The 9,195-nt window shown below is 57.2% G+C and overlaps 1 protein-coding gene across 5 annotated transcripts in view; it reads right to left on the bottom strand.

The window, feature by feature from the left end:
• Window positions 1-279: 279 nt before the first annotated feature.
• The window catches only part of TMCC2 (transmembrane and coiled-coil domain family 2), a 40,152-nt gene continuing 31,236 nt past the window's right edge, over window positions 280-9,195 (bottom strand). For 4 of the 5 annotated variants that reach the window (XM_042976278.1, XM_042976280.1, XM_042976279.1 and 1 more), the window contains 3 exons: window positions 3,761-4,701; window positions 2,405-2,540; window positions 280-1,861 (listed from right to left, as the gene is read on the bottom strand). In XM_042976278.1, coding sequence (XP_042832212.1) covers window positions 1,550-1,861; window positions 2,405-2,540; window positions 3,761-4,701 — 1,389 coding nt within the window. In that variant the 3' untranslated portion in view covers window positions 280-1,549. Of the gene's footprint in view, window positions 1,862-2,404; window positions 2,541-3,760; window positions 4,702-5,674; window positions 6,085-9,195 lie in introns of those variants that run through there. The other variant, XM_042976281.1, reaches the window with a different exon arrangement.

The raw sequence follows: 9,195 nt of genomic DNA, 5'->3' as shown, positions 1-9,195 counted from the left end.
CCCTAGAAAGCAATCTCCCAATCCCCTCCCCCTAGAAAGTGCTCTGGGCAGCCAGAGGGGGTGGTATCACCTCACTTCCCTATCACGGAGGCCAGAGCTTTGGCTGCGCAAAGTAGGACGGGAAGGGTGCACGATGGCTTGTTCAGGGATGGATCCTGAAGGAAGAAGGGCTCAGGCCAACAGGGGAGGCCCAGAGTGTTACCCAGCATGCCTGGGTGTGGGGAGAGACCCGGTGGTTTCCACGGGGATGGCCTCATCAACTAACACTAGACAGGATGCTTTGAAAATTTAGAGGATATTTATTTTTCAGGAAGGTCCACCACAGCTGACAGGCACTACCCTCCTCCGCTCTAAGGGATTTCTCTTTTGTTTTGCGAGAAATGCCCTCTTTTCTTGGAAGTGCCCGTGGGAAGGCTGGGATGTGAAGAGAAACCATACACAACACTCCAGAGCCTTAAAAAAATAAAGCAACAAACAACCTCCTCCACACAAATACACACATACAAAATAAACAGATGTATAAAAGAGAGGCTATGCTCCTCCCGTCCTGGCTGAGGGGTGCTTTGGGAGAGTGGGGCTGGGTGGCTTCGCCCCCCCTTCCCCTAGCCAGGATTATCCAGAGGCGAAATGGTATGGAAGTGCCCAACAGCCAAGGAGAAGGCCCTGGCTTCCGAGAGAGGACAGGGGCAGGGCCTCTCCCTCTCCCTGGAGCTCAGGGGGGACAAGGTACAAAGAAACAAATAAATAAATAAATAAATAGAACCCAACATGCTCCCAGAGGCCTAAGGGCTTAGGCTGAGGCTCGGGGGGCCCCTGGGGCCTGTTTCCCTGAAAAGAGCAGATCCAGTGACAGGCAGAAAGAACAACAGGGAAAACACAAGTCCAAAAGCTGTACTCCACCTGGCCTCCAGAGCCTGCGTCCTTCATATCCCGGGAAGGGCCCGGCCCAGAAGTGAGCCTCAAACCAGCTCTGGAGGAACCAGGGGTGGACCGAGCCTGCCCTCTGGCCCGGCAGGTGCCCAGAGGCCGGGGGGACCTGCCCTCTCTCCCTGGCATTCTCTGAGGCCAGCAGAGCCCCACCCCCCGCTTGCCGTCTGGCCTTCACCCTGACCATCTCCGCAGGAAGGAACTGTGGATGCCTCCAGGTTGGGCTCTTCCCTGGAAGGATGGGGCGTGGCCCTCTCCTGCTCCTCTTCTTGACCCTCCTGACTTGCTGCATCCTGAGTCCGCTGGGAGAAGTCCTTGTGTGACTGTAAATAATCAGAACGGTCCATCCCGGTGTCCTCCTCTGCTCCATTTGGCCACGGATGTCCTCACCGTGCCCGGCCAGGGCTGCGCTCGAGGCTCCCTTCAGGCCAACAGGGAGAAGGCGTCAGACAGAAGCAAGAACAGAGAAGGGGGCAGGAGCTGCTGGAATGGACAGTTTGGGCAAGAGGCCAAACCAGACACACGAACAAGTTCAAGGGACTCGGGGGTCCCCGGGTCCCTCCTGGAGAAGCGTGGCCATCTCGGGGCCGGGGGGAGCACGGGGCAGGGGTGGGCTGGCCGCTCAGCTGGGCAGCAGCACGTGCTCCAGGAGGTAGGTGAGGGAGTCCCAGTGCTTCCAGAGGAGGAAGAGGACGAGGACCAGGAGGGCGGTGCTGGTGATGCGCAGGCGTGTCTTCATGAGGGGCGTGATGAAGCTGGCGATGGTGGACACGAACACCAGCAGCACGGCCATGAGCGCCAGGATCACGTTGATGAACTTGCCCAGCAGAGCCCGCGCGTTGGCGTTCTCCACGCCCTCCAGCTGCACGACCTGCTGCTGCTGCTGCTGCAACTCCAGCTTGGTGACGCGGGTCAGGCAGGACTCCACGGCCTCCTGCGGGGGGGGAGGGGCGCGTGGGAGCTCAGGGTGGGCTGAACCCTCCCCGCCCCTCAGAGAAGGGGCCCGTGCACAGGGCGCCCCCTGCAAAGGCCAGGCCGGGGGGCGGGGGGTACAGGCTGATCGGCTGCAGCTGCGGGCAGTGCTTTACGACGTTTTAGGGAAGATGGTAGGAGACGGATGTGGTTGACTCGTGTGTGTGCGGGGAGTGGAGAGGGGACACACAGCTGGCCCAATCCCCTGGAGCTTCCTCTCCAGGCAGCCTGGAGCCCGCAGATCCCGATTATTCACTGGCGAGGCTGCCATCACAGAGCTGGGGGCATGGGCGGCCCTCGCCCGTCGGCTCGCACAAATCCAGCCTCGGGCCTGCCCGGCTCCTATCTCCGCCCCACACTGCCCTCTCCAGCCACGCGCCCATCTGCGCCGCCAGTGGACCCGCCTGTGCCCATCACCCCCCACTTGGTAAAGCCCTCACCCTCCGGCCGCCGACAGCTCTCTCGGCACGTCTGGGGCCTCCCCAGGGCCAGTCTCTGGTCGTACCTGGATGTCCCGAGCCCTTTCGTAGGATTGGTAGGCCACCTTCTCCTCCATGCTGGCCAGCTCCTGCTTCAGGTTGGTCATCTCATTCTGGTGAAGCTCGGTCAGGTCATTGAGCTGTTCTTCCAGCCGCTCGTACCTGGCAAAGGGAGAAGGGGTGACTTCAGTCCTGGCCCCCTGACCTCCCTTCTCTCCCCAGGATCGGTTTCGTTCCTCAAAACACGCAACGCGTTCAGTCCCCTTCCAATTTGAACAGCAACGACAACGAAAGCTACTCTTTATACGGCGCTGCTTCCAAGTAGGCATTGTGCCCAGGCTTTACCCACGTTATCTCCCAGGATCCTCACCCCCCTCAACCCCACGAGACAAGCACTAGCATCATCCCATTTCACAGATGAGAAGACTGGGACAGAGAGAGGTTAAGGAACCTGCCTAAGGTCCCACAGCTCATGAACGGAGGACTCAGGGATTAAACGCCTTCGGCGCGAGCCTGTAAGCCCTGGACTGAGATGCTCTCCTGGTCACCAGGGACACAGCGACATGATCCCTGCTCTGCAGGCACAAAGTATCAAAAGGTGACTCTCATGTAGGGGTAGTTAGTTTTCAGGCAGGGACCACCCCCCCCAATTTTCTAACCCTTCTTCATATATATGAAGAAAAAGGAAAAGAGCTAATTAAGGAAAAGCTCGCCGAGAATCCCAGGGAGCAAGTGACAACCAAATGACACAGGAGGGGCACTGAGCAAGAGGGCGCGGAGCAGGCGGGGCGGGGAGGGGCTGGAGACTCCAGCTTCTGCCAAATGTTTAACCTGATGGTGCCAGAGGTTTACACAGTTTGACTTTAGAGGTTTGGACTCGTCGAACCTTCACGAACCCTAGGAGTAGGGATCCGTGTTATTGCCGCGGCACAGACCCGGAGAGCAGCTGTGGGGAGCACTAAGTGCTTTGTTCAAGGTAAACAGGAAAGAGCAGAGCTGGGCTTTGAACCCAGGGAACCTGGCTCGAGAGTCAGTGCCGTTAGTCCTTCCGGAGGAGAGGCCACGTAGCTGGCCGTGTCCCTGCCTCAGTTTCCCCCTTCTGTACACGGACCACATAACCATCAAGCAGGGATGTTCAGAGCTCCTGAGACAGGCAGAGCCTTCTCTCCATCGGCAGGCCAGGCCCCCTAACCCTATCTCCCAGCCGCTCTGACCCGTCTGGAGGAAGGCCTCCCGGGGCCTCTTCTGGCTCCTTCCGGCAGCCTCGGACCCTTCTATGTGCACCCCCACCTGCCTCCGCGAGCCGGAGTCTGAAAGCCGGCGCCCGGCCGCTCCGGCGAGGCCCGGCCGGGCGGCGGCGGTGCGGGAGGGGTGGCGCCTACCTGTAGCGCTCCTCCTGCAGACACTGGGTCATGTAGGTGTAGTCCCTCTGCAACTGAGACTTGAGGTCCTCCATCGAGTCCTCCAGGTGGGACTGTCCCTCCTTAATCTCCCGCAGCTCCTCCAGCAGAGCGTCCAGGCTTCCGGGGGCCCCGTACAGCGTGTTCGACTTGGGGCTCCCTAGCGCCCCCGCCGGCCCAGCCCCGGAGTTGCTGCCCGCCCCGGCCGAGCTGGCGCTGGCACTGGAGCACTCGTCATCGCTGCCGTACTTGGGGCTGGACACGAGGGTGGCGCTGCCGCTCAGCGCCCGGGCCGCCTCCTCGGGGGGCCCGTCCTCCAGAGGGTCCTTCAGGTGGGCGATGTTGTCGGCGCTGCCAAACTTGTTGCGGATGAGGCTGGCGAACTCCCGGGGCTTGGACACCACCGCGGTGTGGGTGGCCTGCGAGAGGCCCGAGAGGCTGCCCTTGACGCCCTCGACCACGCCGCCCCCGAAGCCACTGATGCCGGCGCGCACGTTGGCGCCCACGTCCTTCAGGCCCTGCTGCATGTCCCGCAGCACGTCCTTGGGCTGCCGCGAGGGCCCGTTCTGCTCTATCTCCTTCAGGCGCCGGCGGTAGTGCTCCAGCTTCTTGTGCAGCTGGGCGATGGTCTGGGCCGACTTCTGGTTCTTCTTCTCGAACACCTGCTTGATGCGCGACACCTGCTGCTTGTCCGCATTGTTGGCCAGCTTCAGGTACTCGGCCACGTTGTCGTCCCGCGCCTCCTGCTCGATCTTGATCTGCTCGGTGATCTTCAGGATCTTCTGGTGCAGGTGGTCGATGGCAGCCTTGGTCCGCTGGGGGTCGGGGGCCCCGTCCGGCACGTCCAGGCTGACGGGACCGTCGGCGTCACCGTGGCCGGGGCCGCCGGGGAGGCTCAGGGCCACAAGGTCTCCCTTGTCAACCTGGGGAAGGAGGCAAGAAAAGCAAGCGTCGGTAAATCGTGACACTGTGGGAGGATACTCTCCTACGTCCGTGGACACCTCTGGCCTTGGTTTCTCTGCCTGGGAGATGGATGCAGGAGGAATAGGAAGCTTCAGGGCAAGACCCCAAATAACCACAACCGTAGCAGTATTCCTTTATGGTGGCCATTTTGTGTTAAAAGATTTTACTTCTGGGGCGCCTGGGTGGCTCAGTCTGTTAAGCGTCCGACTTCAGCTCGGGTCATGATCTCACGGTTTGTGAGTTCGAGCCCCGCGTCGGGCTCTGTGCCGACAGCTCGGAGCCTGGAGCCTGCTTCAGGTTCTGTGTCTCCCTCTCTCTCTGCCCCTCCCCTGCTCGTGCTCTGTCTCTCTCTGTCTCTCAAAAATAAATAAACGTTGAAAAAAAAATTTAAAAAAAAAAAGATTTTTTTTCTAAGTAATGTCTATACCCAACGTGGGCCTCAAACTCCCAGCTCCGAGATCAAGAGTTACACCCTCCACTGACCGAGCCAGCCAAGTGCCCCTACCCATGGCCAGTTTTGAAGGGCTATCCCAGCTGCGATCCACGTAATCCTCATAACATCCCTAAAATGCAGTCTAGGCAGATCTGCCCCTCCTTTGGCCCAGAGAGTTCAAGCAAGTTGCTCAGGGACACACAGCCACGAAAACACAGAACTTCCAGCCCAGAGCTCTTCTTGCTCCATCATACGGACCAAGCATGCCTGAGGAGAGTCACAGGACTGACTTCTCAGAGACAAGACAAGCTGTCCCTATGGACTCCACCTCCCCCAAAGGCTCCTGCCTCAAACAGGCCTCTCCCCCAGAGCTGGCCAAAGCCTACACTTTGGCCCTACGTAGGCACAGGAAGCCTCCCCACCCGTCCCACCCCGGCTTTCCTAATGCAGTTCAGCAGGTCTCCTGCCTCTGTGGATACCCCTTCCAGCCCCTCCATCACCTTCCAGCTCTCCTGAGTCGTCAGCAACCTCTTCCGCTTCATGACGGCAGGAGCACCGGGCCCTGCCCGCTCTCCCAGACGCTCTCTCAGATGCAGGAGAGGAGCACAGCCCCACCCACCGTGCTGGCCAGGTCCTGAGGACTCAAGTCCCAGGAGCAACCCCTGGGGGCCAAGGGCAGCAGAGACCAGTCTGGGGGCCTGAAGGTACCAGGGCCTAGCTCAGGAGGGGCAAATGTGCAGGACGGAGCAGACGGTCCCTTTCCAAGCAGCAGGCAGGCTTCCCAAGCGCATGAGGGTGGCACAAAGGAGAAGAGAAGCCGAGAAAGGTTGGGGGGTCGGGGTGAAAGGAAGGAAAGGTCCCAGGAGATAGGAAAGATGAGAAACCGCGGGGTCAGAAGAAAGCAGGCGGGCCTGGAGTCCTGCTCTCCCAGAGCCGCCCCCCCCCCCACCCCAGCTGCTGGAGGACCTCTCTGTCCACAGCTGAGTCCCCTGTGTCTTATCGCCATGCAAGAACGGAAGCAGCAGGAAATGGCTCAACCCCATGTATTTTTACACACAGCACACCCCAGGACGGCCGGGTCAGATCCTTCGCTCTTCATGTGTGTGGGGCGGGATGAGGTACAGGTGGGGGAAGGGGTTATAAGCGCAAAGCAAGTGGCCCGCTTACCCACACCAGAACTGGAAGCAGCCTGTGCCAATTACAGGCAGAAGTCACTGGACCCGGTTTCTGCCGAGGTGCAAAGTTATTGGAAAACACTAGTGAAAACAACAGTCCTGCCAAAATCAGGAGCCGGGGAGGGGACGGGGGCGGGTGGCTCCTCTGTGGGCTTCCTCTGGGGCCTTTCCAGGTCACAGTTCTGCTGGGGATGCTGGGGACAATGCCGATCCCTTCTCCAATCTCTCCTAAAGTCAGGACTTGCCCCTTACATTGGCTTTGGGTCTCCCTTTGTGTCCCCTGGCCCTCCCTCCAGGGGCACATGTCTTCAGAACCCTGCACCTCTGAATTTCTGAACTCGCATACCAGAAGAGCCAATTCCACAGCCTCCCTTAAATGATCTGTCCCAAGGTCTGTCACGCCAGTGCGACTTAAAACCCCGTCCTGCAGTTAAACCCCTTCCTCCTGTGCTATGTCCTGCAGTGATGAAACCTGTCTCTCCCTGACCCTCAGTATCCCCACCTGAGAAGGGGGATAATGCTATCTACTCTCAGGTCTCTGTGAGGGTTACACAAGATGATGCCTAGCAAGCACTTAGCCCAGTGTGGGGCATACAGAAGGCACTCATAAATGCTGTCTGGATCCAGGCAGCACAATTCAGGGGGCAGGGGAATGCAGCTTAATTAAGAAATTACACCAACCAGGGGCACCTGGGTGGCGCAGACAGTTAAGCCTCCGACTTTGGTCGGGTCATGATCTCACAGTTTGGGAGTTCGAGCCCCACGTCGGTTCTGTGCTGACAGCTCGGAGCCCGGAGTCTGCTTCGGATTTTTTGTCTCCCTCTTTCTCTGACCATCCCCAGCTCACGCTCTGTCTCTCGGTCTCTCTCTCTCAAAAGTAAACAAACATTAAAACAAAACAAAACAAACAGTGTAGACCTAGGGTCCAAGATTGAAAATTCATTCATAAAAAAAAAGAGATTATCCCCCTACCAGTGCAGTCAATATTGATACTATAGCATAAATATTGAACTACAAAAAATTAAATTCTCTAGGAACACCATTTTTAAGATTAAGCAATCTGGTCCTCCTCTAAGGCTGCTGTGCTTCCAAAGAGGCTCAATTCTCTTTCTCCCTCTTTGGGGGAGAAAAAACGTCCAGAAGGTGAGTTTTGGGTCTGAAACATGGCTTGATGCTCGGCCCTCGGCGGTGCTCGGCTGTCTCTATAATGAGCAGAGAACCTGCCGCAAGGACTAGGAGGGGGATGCGAGCAGCTAATGAGACAGGGATGCCGTGAAAAGTAGAAGTGCTTTGGGACTCCGAGGGACTGTAAAATAGCAACTCTCCCCCTACCTTGGCTTTACTCCTGCAGCTTAGTGTCTCTCCTCCCTTGATTTAGAGTCTGTCTAGCTTACAGATGGAAAAGCCGAGTGGAAGCTGGCTGCGAAATCCCCGGGAACGAGAGAACAGACATTCCTGGGAAAACAAGCTGGGGCCTAACGGTGGGCTGGAGTGGCCTGGGGCTGGGCTCCTGGCCCCCTCACCTGCCCCTCTTTCCTGCCCTGGGGCCCAGACTCGAGCCCGGGGGTCCCTCAGCAGGACGCCAGCTCCTTGCTGCCCCTCCACTGGCATCTGCCACACCTGGACCCCGCTGGGCGCCTCCAGTCACAGAACACCCCCACCCTGTCCTCCTCCCCCACGGAGGAAGGCAGGGGGTTCCTCATGCCTCCCACCCCAGGACACCCCCCCTCTCCCCATAGCACCAGTGGCCCTTCAGGACTGAACCACGACAGAGTGGCTAAAGGAAAGAAAGCCAAGGAGGTGGCAGGCAGCAGGCAGAGGCACCAAGAAGGAGAATACTTTAACAAAGGAAGGAGAATTCAAGCATAAGATGACAAAACTATGAAGGATGGAAAAAGCAGAAGAGGGGAAAGAGATCTGGAAAAAGAAAAAAAAGCACACACACAAAATAACAAACAAAAACCACAAGGAAAAGCAATGAGCCTGTGGCATTGTTTACGATAGCCAAGATGTGGAAGCTGGCCCAATGTCCGTCCATAGACGAATGGATACAGAAGAGGCAGAGTACGTGCGTAGGGGAATAACACTCAGCCATAAAATAGAGTGAAATCTTGCCATTTGGAACTACGGGGATGGAACTAGAGAGTATAAAGCCAAGTGAAACAAGTCAGAGAAAGGTAAACACCGCATGATTTCACTCATACGTGAAATTTAAGAAACAGAACAAACAAAGCAAAAAAGAGACAAAAAACACAGACTCCTAAATACAAAGAACAAGCTGGTGGTTGTCAGAGGGGAGGTGGGGGAGGGGTGGAACAGGTGAAGGGGACTAAGGGGACACTTATCGTGGGGCGCCTGGGTGGCTCGGTCAGGTAAGAGCCCGACTCTGGATTTCGGCTCAGGTCAAGATCTCGCAGTTCATGGGATCGAGCCCCATGTGCTGACAGCGCGGAGCCTGCTTGGGATTCTCTCTCTCCCTCTGCCCCTCCCCTCCTCGCATACATTTTCTCTCCCTCTCTAAAAATAAACAAATAAACTTTAAAGAAAGAGTACACTTATGATGAGCACTGTATCATGCATAGAATTGTTGAGTCATTACCCTGTACACCTGAAACTAACATAACACTGTGTGTTAATTATACTTCTATTAAAAAAAAAAAAACAAACAGCACGGAGACAGGACAGAGAGCCCATGCAAGGCAATGGAAAGAGCACCAAATTTGGAGTCAGACACCAATTTAGAACCCTAGCTCTGTCCCTCACTGGCCACATGCCCTTGGGTATGTCATTAACTTTACTCTATTTTCTCACCCGGAAACAGGAGGGGATTCGACCTACCCCCAAAG

The sequence above is a fragment of the Panthera tigris genome, chromosome F3 (assembly GCF_018350195.1).
Source record: "Panthera tigris isolate Pti1 chromosome F3, P.tigris_Pti1_mat1.1, whole genome shotgun sequence".
NCBI classification, from domain to species: domain Eukaryota; kingdom Metazoa; phylum Chordata; class Mammalia; order Carnivora; family Felidae; genus Panthera; species Panthera tigris.
Note: the sequence above shows the minus strand (reverse complement) of the source record. Positions and strands in the feature narration are given on the sequence as shown.